At 40.1% G+C, this 18196-nt stretch overlaps 1 protein-coding gene across 1 annotated transcript in view; it reads right to left on the bottom strand.

Moving 5' to 3' along the window:
- The window catches only part of LRMDA (leucine rich melanocyte differentiation associated), a 2054983-nt gene that overhangs the window by 667082 nt on the left and 1369705 nt on the right, over positions 1-18196 (bottom strand). The window contains exon 5 of the mRNA XM_030203233.1: positions 13049-13188. Within this exon, the coding sequence (XP_030059093.1) occupies positions 13049-13188 (140 nt within the window). The remainder of the gene's footprint in view (positions 1-13048; positions 13189-18196) is intronic.

Raw genomic sequence — 18196 nt, 5'->3', positions numbered from 1 at the left:
CCTTAAGAGTTACCCTTATTTTTTACATAACTCCTCTTATTCTATCTTATCTATGTTTCACCTTTGCTTACATCCTATGCTGTCATTAAGATGTTTTAATGTGAATTGTGTTGACATTCTAAGTAGTATACTATGCCATAATATGTACTCTTATTTGAAACTTTTAACTGCTATAATTGTCTATTGCTTATGTCTGTCATATTCTTGCTGTACACCGCCTTGGGTGAATTTCTTCAAAAAAGTGGTTAATAAATCCCAATTAATTAATTAATACATGGTACTATGTCAGTGCAGAAATAGCCACTATACAAAGGCTTCTATGCAGCTACTTTAGGTAACCCCTTCCCCACCCCCATGATATAGGTATGGTTATTAGAAGCACAAAGGGCACTCACATATTTGACCATATCTTGCACCTGCCATCTCACCTGCAATACCTATTGCAGAAAGGTTGGCTTAGACCTCCAGAGAACCCATAATTTAGCCATTAGGACCTGTACCTCCTGCCAGATCTCCTGCTAGATACAGAAAATGTTGTGAGAACCAGTAAACACAACAATTTGGAACAAAATGTAGAGTCCCCTGCCCTCTTCAACACTTGCTTCTTGAGGAGCCTTTGCACACAGCTAATCCTAATGTATAACACAACCAGACTGCCTTTCCTTTTCCCTATCCATCTCAGAGTTGGCCCTACCAGCATCCTACCAGCATCCTTTGCCACAATATCTATTTTCTCCTGAGTCACCAGCAGTTGTGACGTAGTATTGTGTCCTGGTACATACATAATAACTGCCTCACCCCTACCACTCTCATGTTCTGCACTCACCACCCAATGCAGCCATGTTTAGCAAAGGCCTACATTCGTTTTGTGTGACAGCATTTGCTGAAATGTGCCTGAATTGGGTGACTGATTTTATCTTTGCACTCTTAAAATTTCCATTCAAGCCATATCAGGACCTGTGATATTGCTAGATTGGGGGTGCCCTCCTAACTGATCTAGAGGAGCATAATCGAACAGGGCAACCCGTTATTATCAAAACAAGATGGGCGTCCATCTTTCTTTTCGATAATATGGTCAGGGATGCCCAAATCTCAACATTTAGATCATGGAGCTGGGTATGACATTTGAGGCTGGCAAAAAAAAAATTACCTTTTTTTTTAGGGTGGGAGGGGGTTGGTGACCACTGGGGGTCTACCCATTCCACTCCACTCATTATTTTATAGACCTCTATCATATCTCCCCTTAGCTGTCTTTTCTCCAAGCTGAAGAACCCTAGCCACTTTAGCCTTTCCTCATAGGGAAGTCGTCCCATCCCCTTTATCATTTTTGTCACCCTTTCCTGCACCTTTTCAAATTCCACTATATCTTTTTTGAGATGCAGTGACCAGAATTGAACACAATATTTGATGTGCAGTCGCACCATGGAGCGATACAAAGGCATTATAACATCTTCTTTTTTGTTTTCCGTTCCTTTCCTAATAATACCTAACATTCTATTTGCTTTCTTAGCCGCAGCAGCACACTAAGCAGAAGGTTTCAACGTATCATCAACGACAACACCTAGATCCCTGTCTTGGTCTGTGACTCCTAATGTGGAACCTTGCATGACGTAGCTATAATTCGGGTTCCTCTTTTCCACATGCATCACTTTGCACTTGCTCACATTAAAAGTCATCTGCCATTTAGACGCCCAGTCTCCCAGTCTCTTAAGGTCCTCTTGTAATTTTTCACAATCCTCAAGTGATTTAACAACTTTGAATAACTTTGTGTAATCAGCAAATTTAATTACCTCACTAGTTACTCCCATCTCCAGGTCATTTATAAATATGTTAAAAAGCAGCGGTCCAAGCAGAGACCCCTGGGGAACCCCACTAACTACCCTTCTCCATTGAGAATACTGACCATTTATCCCTACTCCCTGTTTTCTAGCTTTTAACCAGTTTTTAATCCACAATAGAACACCACCTCCTATCCCATGACTCTCCAATTTCCTCTGGAGTCTTTCATGAGGTACTTTGTCAAACGCCTTCTGAAAATCCAGATACACAATATCAACCTGCTCACCTTTATCCACATGTTTGTTCACCCCTTCAAAGAAATGTAGTAGATTGGTGAGGCAAGATTTCCCTTCACTAAATCCATGTTGACTTTGACTGATTAATCCATGCTTTTGAATATGCTCTGTAATTTTGTTCTTACTCAACACAGTAAATACTGCAGTGGGACCCAGAGCATCAATATACTTATTGGGAAACTGAAGAAGCTGAATTATTACAGATGTGTAAAGAGAAACTCCATGCAAACAGAGTATCTGGTCTTGGTTATAAACACTGAACACAAATAGACCCTTGCTAGGTACAGAATAAGTAAGCACAAACTTAAAATATGAATATGTAGACAAAAATGTAATTTAAACCCCAAGAAGCCACACTCTGCAGGCAGTGTAACACGAGAGAAAGAAAAATAGAAATAGAAACAGTACCCTCCACTCTGAAAAATATAAAGAAAGCAATGTAAATTTGCTGTGAAATTGAATGTTCCCTTTACTGATTTAAGAATATAATTATTTCTATCTTTGTTGTCTGATTGTTTTGTTTTTTTTCCAATCATGTTTGTCCCAGTCTCCAGTTTCTGCTTTCCTCTCTCTTTTCTTAACAATCTATACAAGATCTGTAGTCCATCTGCCACTCCTTCTCACCCTTCCTGTCTTCTTCACTTCCTCTCCTATATCTATCTTTGACTTTGATCTTTTCCTGTCAGCTTTCCTTCATTTTTCTGGATGAAATAAGCTTCCACAGTACATTTGTCAAGAGATGAAACTATTTGAACTTTCAAAAAAACAAATGGTGATGACATGGCTGTGGCAGCAACTATTTATGGAAAAAGTGAGTAGGGCAGTTGAAGTGGGAGTATAGAAATGCTGATTGTAATAGACTAAAAGTAGGGAATATTACAAATTTGATTGTTTTAAATGTAGAATATGCTCTTAAATGCTACTGTTGTAAATCTCTCTGGTTATGAATGTAAAAGATACATTTGAGTAAATAAGTAGATACATTTTGTAATTGTGTCCCCTGTAACAGGTATCCTAAAATATCAGCTTAACTTTAAGCATACCTGGTTCAGTGTGCATGCACACACTTAGGAACACTACAAACAATGGCCCTCCTAGGTCTATTTTTCCCCTGTTTTTCAGACACAAGTTTTTTAGTCATGTTATTTCATGTCTTGACTTTCTTCTGGTACACTTGAACTTCCGGAAAGCACTAAAAACAGATCTGTTCAGAAGGGCATACCCCACCGACCCAACATAAAAAACCTGGACATTTGCGACACAACGTAACCGAAGACTGTAATGGACATATCCTAACTCTCCCTCTCCAAGTTCTCCCCAATTGTCTTTACCATACATGTACCTCATTCTACCATAATATCACCTTGATATTGTTCACACCTTGTATTTGTTCACACCGGAATCGGTTAACACCATTTATGGTACTATGTAAGCCGCACTGAGCCTGCAAAGAGGTGGGAAAATGTGGGATACAAATGCAACAAATAAATAAATAAATAAATAAATAAATATCCTTTGTAATTGGTATGTATGAAAGTTGGACTTTCATTATGTCATTACTTTAGCCTCTGCTGTTTTATTTTACAATGTTAACATATGGTCTAATGTAATAAAGTGTGCTAACATTGGCCATTAGCATGTAAAATTGTGGTATTTATTGCATATAAATGTCACAGATAAATCAATACATACACACATATGCTACTGGCAAATAACACTGAGATGCAAATAAGACATATTCTGCAGATGATGTAGTATGCATGTCAAGTATGTTTGCACATGCAGAGGTGTTTTTTTAATTATTATATCTGTCAAATATTTTTTTTGCACATGCACTTGTTCACTGCACTAACAGGCAATGATCCATTTTGTATATCCATGTATCTTATTAGCTCATTAACACAGATTTCATGTTAACACTGCTGCAAGCTAGTTTTGCACATAAAGAGGGTTAGTTATCAATGCGCAATAAAAGGTGGGTTTTACCATACCTTCATTTACCATGGGAGTCACCAATGTTATGAGTGCGTATACCGTGCTCTTTATAGACTGAAAAACAAAAGTTTGTCTTTTGGTCTGTTTTCAATACGATTGAATCAGACAAACAGCAACAACAAATACTCAACTCCTGAGGCAGAACATTTATTACTGAAACATGGTCCGTGTCAACTCCATATATATCTTGTTACTCAATAAACCTTGCTGCAATCAATCTCTGGACAGATGATTTCTTGTTGGGCTGAGTCTCTTCCCTACTACTTCTACCTCTTCAGTCTTCCATCAATGCATATTTGTAGCCAGTTTGATAAGAAGCATTCATGTGGACTTGTTTAGGTTAGAGAAGAAAATAACAAACCCATATTCACCCTGCAATATTTAGCCTGTGGCAGTCAAGAGTTTCAATGCTACTGACAGCCAGGGGCTGAATTAAACCTAGATAATCAATGCCACGCCATGTTGAGGCATGATCACTGAATGTGTGTGTCCTTGGTGAACCCTGAAGTTATGCAGATGTCAATATTAAGTACTGGTACCCACATACCTAACCAGGCAAAGACAGAACCACACAAATGCCCAGTTAGGTATGAGGGCACTAGAACTAAATATCACCAGTGCCCCCATATCTTCTGGGTCTGTCCTGACTCCTAAAAGGAAAGAAAACCAAACACATCCACAAAACAAACAGGAATAAACAAAAGGAAGAGTGGACATAACCCCAATAAGTCTGTTCCAAGATAAAATCTGTAAAAATGAATTCACAAAGTCTCAAAATTAGTTCATCCACTTGTAGTACATTTGCTACATAGAAAGCAAAACCTGTGTTTGCAGGTGCGCAGTCTCAAAATGTAGTACACATAATAAGTCAGCAGATGCGTGGTCTCAATGCTACAACAGATGGACCCTAAACAGGCCGTGTTTTGGCAATTAAGCCTTCCTCAGGAGTTTTTTGTATAGCATGAATTGTTCACAGATTTGGACGCAATAGAAGCAATATCTACTAGGGTACAACTGCCCAGAGGAATCTAGCAATTCTCCATGAGAGGCTGTTGCATCCCAAAAATCTAACAACATGATCTATAAATAAGACTAAACCCATTAAGTGCTGCTGAATATCCCTTCCCAGCAGGATAATTTTATAATGTGGATGCTAACATTTATGATCCAATTACACAGGTATATGTTTAGAATAATGGCGCACACATGTGTAACAGGGGCGTAGCCAGACAACAGATTTTGGGTGGGCCTAGGCAAGAAGTGGGTGGGCACCAAATGTTCTCCCCTCCCCCAAAACTACCACCAAAAAATATCTCAGCTGGCAGGAAAATGCTTCTTTCCACCTTGGCAGTCTGCAGCAGACATGCGCTGAAAACTGAGCATGCACAGGTGTCAGTATCATGGAGAGTAGTGTCTCCGTTACCATCAGGGGGAAGTCTTCAGCTGGCAGAGCTTGGGATCTCCACCAGCTACTGCTAAACGTGTGCTACTGTTGGGTGGGCCTGAGCCCTAAGTGGGTGGGCCCTGGCCCACCCAGACCCACCTGTGGTTACGCCACTGATGTGTAAATGCCAAAATTCCACCTAATCGCTATTCTGAAAACATGCATATATCTTACATATCGTACACATAGGCAGGATCTAGGTGAAGCATGGGAAGGACTCACACTTATACATGTAACTTATAGAAACATTTGTATCTCCAACGTATAGAGGCAAGCACTTATACCAGTTCTATGGCTGATGTTTGTGTGCCTATATTATAGTTATGCATTTCACATGTTACCCTAATATTCTATAAAGAAAAGTAGGTACCAACTTTCTTTTAACCTGGTTTTGCTCAGTTTTCTAGATTTGTCTTAGCAATCTAGAATGAAAACAAACATTTGAGCAAAAACGGGTTAAGGAATACGTCCGTAGACGTGTTTCTCCTCCGCACTTTTTATTTACCAATTTAAATAAAGTACTTGGTTCTGTTATCCTGATTCATCTTTTTGTAGTTATTCCCACTTCTTCTTTTTTTTGCCTTTAAGGAATAGGTGCCATATAGGTATCCTGTTATAGAATTATCCCCCTTAGGGATAAATGGGTGCAAACAGAGGCTGTGGCAGTAAGAGTCTATTCTTTAACAAAACCTACAGTAGATGCCTAGGTTCTGTTATAGAATACTAGCTTAACCCAGTAACATCACACCTAACATTTCAGCAACTTAACTTTCACCAGCCTTAGAGCTAGCATATGCATGAATGTCTGAATTTTTCAAGGATGCACATAGCTTACATTATTCTGTAAGGTACGTGCATAAGTGGGAGACCTGCTTATATTCTGCCTTTGCTCCATCCCTTATTTGGCCCTATTGAAAATATGTATTATGTAGGTTTGTTTTCAGAATAGCACTTAGCAATCATGCTGGTATATATACACCTACATGTGCACCTACGTGTATGTATGTATGTATATATATATATATATATATATATATATATATATATATATATATATTTGCATTATGGGTGTGTCAACACTAGCTCCCAGTTTATAAAATTGCTCTTTTAGTGTGCAGCTTGCTGTACTGCTATTTCATCACAAATATGAAAGCTGTCTGGCTAGGGATTAATTCTGATGATCTCATAAGGACTCAGACCTCATATAATATATTCAGTAAATTTAAATCAATTTGATCATCTTTTATATACACTTGAAGTCAGTGATTAAATATATGTAGATAGCCACTGGCAAGTTTTGTTTTGGTTTTTGGGGGGGGGGTTGAGTAGTGGATGCCATGCTTTTATAAGTTTAGAAGATTTAATGAATGCCTTTGGGACTGCAACAGAAGCTTTACACTTCAGCTTCACAAATATAAGCCATTCAACAAATCTGTAGTAGCTTGGGAAAAAAAAAAAAAGAACTGCTTTAATTAATCACTTTTACAGCAGCAACAATTGCCAAAAGCCTGAAAGCAAGAGGGGAAATAAAGCATTAATATTGCTGTTTTCCTCATATACATAAATTCAGTCAGTTCACATTTCTAACACAGCTGTCTGACCTAAAAGTAGGCTGACCTCTTGGAAATCAACATTTCAAACTGAAAGGAAACAACAGATAAGCTTGTTTTGATGTATGGCTTTGTGACATATTATGAATATTACATCACATAACCACAGAGAATGTCAATCAATGAGGAAGATGGTCTTAAAGTGAACTACAGTTTCTTGCCTCTGAATGTTTTTTTTAAGGTACTACTTACTAGTGCTTAAATGATTAATAGGAGGCATATCATTAAAAAAAAAGTACTTAAAGAGAAAAGCAGTAAACTGAAGAAATATCATTCATTTTTAACCAATTCTCCAGTGGAAATGTCACATTAAGTTATATAGAGACAACAATATCAGGATTTTTGTAAGTGGAAAAGTGCATGCACCGCTCTCTTCAGCATGATAGCAAAGGAAAATTATTTCATTAAGGGTATAATTCATCATGGTGTGGTAAAAAAATTGCACCTTGATTCCCCATTAGATTCAGCAACCTGTGGGATCTCGATACCACAGGTTGCTGAATCCTGGGATAAAACAATGCAAGCCACGTCACAAGCAGTTTTATTCCCACAGCCCGAGAGCATTGGGCTACAACTTAAGCCCCTCCAGAACAAGGCTTGCCAACCCCACACAAGTACAAGTCTCCCACTCCCCCTGTCCTCACCCCTCCCATCTTAAAAGTAGCACTCGCAAGTCACAAGTTGTGTTAGGGTGTTTTCATAGTAATATTTGTATATTTTGTATCTCATTACTACCTAACCTGTGGCGACTTAAATATCGCTGTGGTATTGTTGATCAAGCAGCATTAGGGCCATTTAAGTCATATTTGGAAAAACAAGATTCGAAAGCGCCAAACCCCTATGAGAAAAACTGCACTGGCTGCCAATGAAAGAACGCATTGCATTCAAAATCTGCACCATGGTTCATAAAATCATCTACGGAAATGCCCCGGGATACATGACAGACCTCATAGACCTACCAACCAGAAACGCATCAAGATCAACACGAACATACCTAAATCTCCACCACTCAAGCTGCAAATGACTGAAATACAAATCAACCTATTCATCCAGCTTTTCCTATATAAGCACACAACTATGGAACGCACTACCAAGCATTGTGAAAACAACAAACAACCACCTAAAATTCTGAAAATTACTAAAAACTTACCTGTTCGAAAAGGCATACCATAAAGATCCAACTTAAATGCTTTAACCCTACAACACAACAAAGCCAAAGTTTGTACTGGACACAACTTAAGTCTTCCCCCTTACGATTCCCTAACGTGTCTGGAACACATGATCCATACTCTACTACATCACCACTCTGTATTTGTTCATACCGATATTGGCGATCGCCTGTACGGTACTATTTAAGCCACATTGAGCCTGCAAATAGTTGGGAAAATGTGGGATACAACTGTAACAAATAAATAAAAAATAAAATATTTGCCTAATGTTGCTTGATGAACTCCTCCCTATACTCTAAATAATGGTGTTTAAATGATAACTAGAGCACCATAAAATATGCTAAAGTTGAAAAGTGAACTGTTATGAGCTACAATTCCTGAGGTTTCAGGTCACTAATCACTCATCAGGTCACCCTGCAAACATACACTTTTTAATGTCTAGTAAAGCTGCCTAAATAGCATTCACTCAGGAGACTAAAATCACACAGCCAGTATTTTCTGAAATTTGGATATATATAGAAAATACCTTGAGATGAATAAATTCATACAATGCAAGGATATATATTTAGGAATCTGCATGAACCACTAACTATCCCAAGTGTGCAGTCTTGCATTGAAAGTAGAGATAAAAAGCTTGAATATTATAACAAACATGAGTTTATAGTGTGCTCATAAAGCTAAACCTCCTCCCTCTAAAAGATTTAATTGTGGGGATGAAGGAAAGCATTTTTTTTACAGTACAGATCTAAGAATAAGGACATCTATTTCTTTCTCTCGCCACCATTTATGACTTGCATTTCACCACACAAAAAAAAGTAATTTACCCCCTGCACCAATCAGCTTACACCACCCATAAGTGTTGCTGTAAGGGCACTGTAAGGGGGTGAAGTTAGCCCTGGAGATACAGCATAAAAGAAAAATAGGGTGACTGGTATTTTAGAACAATTAGAAAAATAAAGCATATTGACCAGTTTACACAAAAAAGAGTGATGTTATCCAACCTTCAGCCCTAGCTGTGTCTGGAGTTCACTCAGGAGCTAGACATCTCTGAACCTGTGGTGTCAGAGAGGAATGCTGAAAGAGTTCAATACCTTGGGGAAAGGTAGTAGAGTAGAGCGTAACTGAGGAAGTTAGTTAGAGCAAGCAGTCAAAAGGGTAAGAGGAGAAGTAAGAGGAAGAAAGTCCAAAGGACTGGCTCATTAGGACTGAAATTTGATAGTGTTTGTTGATTCACTTACACAGCTATTCTCAGTCTCACCTAATGATGCCAACTCTGCAAACTTCTACTGGTTTTTATTTGCATTAAACTTTTTAAATGGATGCATTTCAGTAAACAGATTGGATTAGGATGCAATGAACATTGAAAATCCCAACCTGTTAAATCTCTAGGATAAAATCCTTTATCCAGTGTGATAGGAAGAAAAAGTATGTGTGACATAACGTCAAACAAAACTTTTTATGTAGCAGGATATCTCATTGCCAGAATAAAACCAATGGAGATTGATGTCATCACAACAGGAATCTGCCTCAGAGCCTCAGATCTAGACTCCAACACTGTGATCATTTATGACAATTATTTTTCTGTAAGGCTTTCACTCTTTCAAGTGCACTTATTAGAATGCAAAGATATTTCACAGCTACATGTCAAACAGGAATAAAGTATAGTTCTGAGTCAAAGATTAGCATAATGCTTTCTGACTCAAGCCATGCTACAGTCATCACTAGGAAGTAAGCACAGTATCTGTATGCACACGGACAGCATCACAGGGTATCATTACATAACAACAACTAGGGATATGCCTGGCCAAATAAGTTATAAAAGGCCTGATATTCGGCTTGTGGTGGTAAGCGGCTGCTAAGCTGCTTCCAGAAGAGCAACCAAAATGATAAAGGGGATGGAACTCCTCTCATATAAGAAAAGGTTAGAGAGGTTAGGACTCTTCAGTTGGAAAAGAGACGGATGAGAGGACATATGATTGAGGTCTACAAAATCCTGAGTGGTGTAGAACAAGTAGAAGTTAACTAATTTTTACTTATTCCAAAAGTACAAAGACTAGGGGACACTCAATGAAGTTACATGGAAATACTTTTAAAATAGACAGGAGGAAATATTTTTTTACTCAACAAATAGTTAAGCTCTGGAACTCTTTGCTAGAGGATGTAGTAACAGTGGTTAGTGTATCTGTGTTTAAAAAAATGTTTGGACAAGTTCCTAGAGGAAAAGTCCATATTCTGCTATTGAGACAGACATGGGGAAGCTACTGTTTACCCTGGGAATGGTATCATGGAATATTGCTACTATTTGGGTTTCTGCCAGGTACATGTGACCTGGCTTTGCCACTTTTGGAAACAGGATTCTGGGCTAGATGGACCATTGGCTTGACCCAGTATCGCTATTCTTATGTTATGTTACACTATGTTCAATGCTGGGGCAATCCCGGCATTGGATATTTGGATAAGTCCACCAACCTAGAAGTTAACCAGGCACCAGCCGATATTCCGACCAGTGCCCAATTAACTCGGCACATAAAGTAAATTTATGCAGTTACATAGCTGGTTAGAGGACTGGAAATCATCACTACTCGGCTAAGTTGATGCTCCTCCATAACTCCACCCCTGGTCTACCCTCTATCCTATCCAGTTAGGGATGGCTGGTTAGCTGATATATTCAGCAGCACTGACCAGTTAAATGCCGCTGAATATTGGCTGCCAGCTTGCTCGGCAGGGTTTAACCAGGCAAGAGCCTCTCCTGTCCAGTTAAACCCCTTAGTGTTTGTATTTTACACATTTTTTCTGAATTTTGTGTGTTTTCTCATGTTTTTCTGCACATTCATTTTTAATGCACACCATGGCTGCTACAATATTTTTTGTGCACAAATTGGTTTTATTCTCATGAAGGTATTAGTGCACACAAGTGATTTGTATATGCAAACTTTTTTTAGGTGCCCAAGTGAATCAATTACACACTGATGAATGCACATCCCTAAAATGACAGATGTACAATTTCCTCAGTGGCGTTCTTAGGGTGGCTGACACCCGGGGCGGATCGCCGATGCGTCCCCCCCTGGGTGCAGCGCCCTCCCCCCCCCCCCCCCCGCGAAATGACACCCCCCCCTCCCCGGGTGCATTTTTACCTGCTTGGGGGTGCCGCGCGCCTGTCGGCTTCGCTTGTTCCATGCTCCCTCTGCCCCGGAACAGCCTGTTCCGGGGCAGAGGGAGCATGGAACGAGTGGCACCAACAGGCGCGTGGCACCCCCCCCCCCAGTGGCGTGCACCTGGGGTGGACCGCACCCACCGCCCCCCCCCCCCCAGGAACGCCACTGAGTTTCCTTTTAATTTACCACTAGTCAAAATACAAAGAAACAGCATAGCTACTAATCCGTATTGCAAGGAAGGAAAAGACTCAAAGAGCTCCAAGTTATACAACATATTCTAGAGCTAAACTATCAATTCATGATCAACTCATCATCATCGGCTAAAAAACCGTCCTTATAATTTTTAACAATACAGACTTTCTTTTCTTTAATAAATAATATACACTTTTTTAATAGATACAATTAACTTCAGAATGTGCCACAGCCAGCTTCTCAGTTCCCCAGGACCAACAATGGCCAGTGTTTCGCAAATCCCTTCATTAGCTGCATCAGGATCCTCAAAATTGGGGTGTTTGAAGAGTGCTACCAGATCTAGCTGCTCCAGTTAGGAAGGTTTTTTAGCCGATTTTGATGAGTTGATCATGAATTGATTGTTTAGCTCTAGAAGTTGTTTAACCTGGAGCTCTTTGAGGCTTTTCCTTCCTTGCAATATGGATTAGTAGCTATGTTCCTTTTTGTATTTTGAATAGTGGGACATTTTCTTGTTTATGATTATATTGTGTGTCACTACACCCATTTTTTATTTTGTAGTGGATTCTTTTTTAATTTACTCATGATTCCAAACACTTTTAAAAGGGGTTGCAGTAAGCTGGAGTTAGAATGCAGAACTATTAGGTATATTTTAAAATGTGTAATTTGATTATATTAAGGCTTTTAAGCCGCCTTGAACCCCATAATAGGACAGAAGCAGGATAGAAATGCCCAAATCAAATCAAAATCTAGTGAATTCCGGTTTTTTGTCCGTCTGATCTTAAACAAGCCATTTACTTGCCTTCTTTCTCTATCCCCGCACTGATCATATGTATAAGCTTTTGGAGACACAGAGACTGTCACCATACAACCATGAAGATGACCTTCTACAAGAACAAGGAAGGAAGGAATGAACCCCAAGCTACAGAATACAACCAGATCGGAGAAGTCAAACATCGGAAGATATTTGTTGTATACGTATATATTTAGAAAATGATTGTATGTGCATGAATCATATGACTTTACTTCATGGAATCTCTTTTTGCCTTATAAGGAGAGAACGGGGGGGGGGGGGGGGGGGGGGGGGGGGGTTATTTCACTTGGCCCCAGCTTTTTTAAATGTTCTGTTTTTCACACTCCTTCCACTTTCTGACATTTTGTGAACAGCAGCCAAGTACACTTGAACTCAATAAAGAGCCTCACTAAACTACTGAATCTGATTTTTTTTTCTCCTTCTTTGATTAGTGCAAACTTCCTTTAAAGAGTGATGACTGAATGGCAACAGAAAAAAAGCATTGTTTAGAAAAGGCAGGAAATCAGGTTTGGCCTTTTAATTCTCTTTTATTGGCTAAAGAAATGACCTTTTAAAACTGTAGAACTTCTAAATGTATTTGTAAGTTTAGTCACTGACCTGTATCTCTGGTAGTCATCCTCATCCTTGTCCATGCTGACAAGTTCATTGGGACAGGCCTGGTTTCCTAGCAAACTGAGGTATTCTAGGGAAGGCAGCACTTCAGCCAAGTGATCCAGCAGGCTTTCTAATTCTGTTATGTGCCAAAGGTCGTGGGTTAAGGATTCAATCACATTAATGAAAAAAACATTTATAGCAAGCCCGTCACCGATTTAAACATATGTTTCAATAACTGACAATCACATTTACCATGGCACTCAGCAAAATGTCAAGTTAATTGTTCTGAGGGCAATCGGGTCTAACTTTGAGTCAGTTTTTTGGCACAGACTTAAAGAACCTGGCTGTTTTGTTGCTCTTTCCTTTCTTTTCTTTTGTGAGGTTCCTCAGTACAAAACATTAAAACCTTGACAAAATGATGGATGCTGTGTGGTAAAATGGTTAGTAATTGTTGGAACCATGAAACTTTTCCAGCTTGGAAACAAACAGTTACTTTTTCAATGCACATTCATCAGGAATATATTCACTCCAGTTGGAAAATGAGTCATAAGTGTCAAACCACAACAGTCCATTTTCAGCATCAGAATATAAATGCCTCAATGCTCCTGTAACATATATTTATAATTACTCAATTAGTACAGCTCCTCCATGCTTCAGTGAATGCAGCTGAAAGACTCCAACAAAGAGCAGTAGATTTCATTACATTTGTAGAAAAATTATAAATATGTCACAGTATCCCATATTGCTTAAATTGTGTACTAGGAATGCTAGCTTAGAAATATTTCAGTAAAATATAAAAGGTTGTGTTTACTGTGTTTTTGTGGTGCAACCAAACATTCCTTGCTAAGGTTTTACATATTATTGAATGGAATCCTTTTCATCAGTCCTCCCTTTTTTTTTTTTTTTTTTAACTATCATTCCTCTAGATCAGGGATTCTCAACTCAATTCTAAGGACACACGATCAGGTGCTAACTAGGCAGCGTATAGCGATGCCCGATTACTGCTGGTTACCGCCGCCGCGCAAGCCATTTCCGGGGGTTTTCTTTTCCCCCCGGAAATGGCGAATACGCGGGACAGAACTCCCACCAGCAGCCACGTTGGGCTGGCGGTAGTCCCAATTTAGCGTTCGGTAAGCCCATGTTGGGCTTACTCATGCTTTGTAAAAGTCTCCCTTAGAGCAGTAATTCTTCTTTCTTAATAATCTAGCATTCTTACAGTCATCTTCCTCCAGAGAGTTCCTTATAGGAAGGAAGCCCTGGAAGTACCTGAAAGAACATGTGCTGAGACACTTGAATGTAAAGATTTTTCTATAATTTCAGGCTGTTCCAAACAGACCCTTTTTGGAAGCACTGTGTCAGAGATCCCTGGGAGAGGCAGGGAGATGATCTGAAGCTGACTTCTCTTCAGCAAATAAGCTTTATGGAATGATAAAATAAAAATCTGGACAGAAAACAGAACAGACACCCTCCATAAAAGGCAACCCTGAAGTGTCTGCTGTGTCTGCTTGTTAAAAGGCAGTTCAGACATCACCGAGGTGGTGACAGAGGTTGTTTGAGCACCTAAGATGGCCACCAAACCTACAGTTTCAGTAAGAGGACCTCAAGGCATCTCAGTGAGCTGTGAGGTCCAAACAGAGGCAGAATGTGGATCTAAATTGATTTTCAAGCTGCAGAAATTTTTCACACATCACAAGTCTAATCCTCCCTTAAAGGCACTCTGAGAAGTTTAACTTGTATAGAGGTGCAGAAATCCAGTTCTGCAGGTTATTTCCACTATTGCTCTCCTAGCTGAGAGGGAGTGGGGAGGAGAAAGGAGCTCTGACATGCAAGTGATGTCACCTGCTGAAATAATAACTGAGTAGAAAATTGGAGCTGGGCAGGCTCTGCTATACATTAGGGTAGATATGTAGCTTTCATGAATGTTTCCATTTTCAGAGAGAGAGAAAAAAAACCCAAGAGGATAAAAGACCCAGCATGCTTAACTTAACATTTTTAAATGCAAAACAGCAATAAAAAAGCTGAAGAAATAATAGTGCTAGGTCTTGCTCTACATACACCACACAGGCTACAGAACAGTGTGGGCAACCTCTCCAGCTTTGCTTTTGGCTAGATGCTAAACCCCTCCAAGTTGTACCTGCCCACCTGACTCTCATTTGTCTGAAGAAAAAGAAACTAGAGGGAGAAAGAGAACTCAGACTCCAATAAGTTATCCTCCTCTGCTGAGGCCTAAATCCAAAAGTGCACTCTCTCCACTGAGGCCTGCTTCCTATACCCTATTCGGGAAATCAAAATATGAAAGTGCTAAACCCCTACGGGAGAAACTACACTGGCTCCCACTCAAAGAACGCATCGCGCTCAAGGTGTGCACCCTAGTTCACAAAATCATCCATGGTGATGCCCCAGCCTACATATCAGACCTGATAGACCTACCACCCAGGAATGCTAAAAAATCATCTCACACATTCCTTAATCTTCATTTCCCCAACTGTAAAGGTGTAAAATATAAACTAATGCACGCATCAACCTTTTCCTATATGAGCACACAATTGTGGAACGCGCTGCCGCGCAACCTAAAAACGATCTACGAACTAACCAGCTTCCGCAAACTACTGAAGACTCATTTCTTCAACAAGACATACAGTATCACTAAGATCATCACATGTGAAATCCCCCACATGTACCCAGAATTATCTTAAAATGTTTTCTTGTTATTTCACTATTATGCTTTATCATTATCATGTAACCCCAAATCCTTCTGTAATACCAATTGCCTATTCCCTTCTCATTTCCACTATTCATGATGTATTGTAAGCCACATTGAGCCTGCAAAGAGGTGGGAAAATGTGGGATACAAATGCAACAAATAAATAAATACCTTAAGTCACGTTAGGTGCAATAAAATCACAGTAAAATAACCCTAGATTTTTCAAGGGTTATTTCACCACTCAGAAAACTACTACTAGGGGTGCCACTTTGCAGCCAGCAACAGACTGGGAAGGAGCCAACTGGGCATCGCTCCTGCCTGAAGACCCCCTTCAAGAAAACCTTACAGTTCTGCCTCTGCAACTGGCTCTGGTATGCCCACCACTCAGAGATTATTCTGCCATGACGGGCTTTACAGATCATCAAGCTTTTCTTCCAGAGTAGCCACTCTTAATGTTAGTTCATGGCAGGCCTGTTCCATGGCCTGTGTTGCATCCTCTACCTCAGCCAAATGAAAGGTTCCAAACTTCACTTTGATGATTTCCAGCCAGTTTTCCACTGGGTACATTTTATCAATTTCTGGAATTTAACATCCCAGGCCATTTCTTTGAGAGAGGCCACTTCTTGTGAAATTTCAGATGCTCAGAGGGAGCCCATAGATGGGCCTGGTGAGTTAGCTGCATCCGCCATCTTAGGATCAGCAAAGCGGGGTTTCTCACGATCCCTACGAGGGAGCTTAGGCACCATAAAAAGCAGCCAGGAGATGTTTCTACACAAAAACGTTGTCTGTAAATCTGTCCACATGGTCACAAAGCAGGCAATGTGTTGTGGTTCTTGGGTCTCAAGATCCCACCTGTTTGGAACTCTGTAGATGAAGAGGAAGAAGACCTCTGAAGCTGAACCCCATAGGCCTCCAAATTCCATGGGTGCCAGGTAAACTAAAGGGGGGGAGGGTGCCCGCAGAAGTGCTTCCCAGGCCTGGCACAGCAAAATGCCAAATGGATCTCCGTGTCTCAGGTACCTCGCACTGCCAACCCCTGAGGTTCACAGACCTCCCAACTCCTAGGGTGTTAGCAATGTTCAAAAGCTAACCCTTTGAGGGGGTGAGGGCTACCTTACAAGTGGGGGTAGGCGGGACTTGACCCACAGAGGGGCTTCAGCTAGGGGCATGGCTGTATGCTGGGGGCACCCTGCTTTGCCAGCCCGATGCTCTCAGGCCACTTGAACAATGCTGCTTGCAAGGTGACTCACAAGTGACATTATTCCTTAAAATGGGATTCAGCAACCTGAACTCCCCCCCCCCCCCCCCAAATGTTATCATGACCAATATCAAGCTGACAAATTGTCATTTAGATTCCTGTCTATACCCTTTAGTGAAAACAAACAAAAACCCCAATAACAGATGGCCTTACCAATAAGTAAAACCTAATTATGAATGAATGCTTCATTATTAGAAGGATGTTTCAGCACCATTTAAAAGCCAGTAATTAGACAACTACTAAAGCAATCTTCATTAAACCCTTTTATATTAGATCACTACAGACCTACTGTATTTCAAATCATTAACCTGCATTAATGCAGATTAGTAAATGCAGCTATTAGTGTCTCCCATAAACACCGAAAAGATTATAGTTGTTGCAGAAACGCTGATGCCAGGTTTCTTGGAAGGCTCAGTTTTAGGGACCATGCTGCTCAAGAGCTTACACTGATCCGCTACAGCATTCCAAAGTGTGATATAAGATTTTGCTGTTAGTCTTTAAAGCACCCAACTGTGACACAAACAAGAGTGATTAAAGACCACCAACTTTTATTACTGAACAATAGAAGTATGGATCAAGTCTAAAATGTTAACAGGTCAAATAAGCATCCACTTGATATGAAATGAGGTATCAATTTACCTCAAACATTAAGGGGCCCTTTTACCAAGCCGTGCTAAAAGGTGGTCGGTGCTGTTGTCAGCGTGTGGGTTTTTCCACATGTTGCGGCCACTTTTAGCATGGCAGTAAAATGGTCACATTTCCATATTGTTCTTTAATGGCCACGTGCTAATGGGTATTACCATGGGAGCTCTTACCAATAACTATTTTTTTGGTACTAAGGGCTCCCAACTAACCCCACAGTAATCGGACAATGTACAGCAATGTGCCTGCACTACTTGATTAGTGTAGGACATGCCTACTATACACCCATAGTAACGCCTCCTGCGCTGAAAAATAAATAAAATATTTTTCAGCTTAGGATTAGCACACGCTGATGGGCACACTCCCATGGGACACCTCAGCGCATCCTGCAGTAGTGCATTTTGCTATGTGGTAGGAAACGCGCTGGTGCCTACCATAGCTTAGTAAAAGGGTCCCGAACTGAATACTTTAGTAAACATTTTTGTAATTTAAGATATTCAACTTCTTTAGGGAGAAACCTTAGACCAGCGGCTTAGCAAGGGCAGGG

Source organism: Microcaecilia unicolor, chromosome 5 (genome assembly GCF_901765095.1).
Source record: "Microcaecilia unicolor chromosome 5, aMicUni1.1, whole genome shotgun sequence".
In the NCBI taxonomy this organism is placed as follows: domain Eukaryota; kingdom Metazoa; phylum Chordata; class Amphibia; order Gymnophiona; family Siphonopidae; genus Microcaecilia; species Microcaecilia unicolor.
This window is presented reverse-complemented; position numbering and strand designations above follow the sequence as displayed.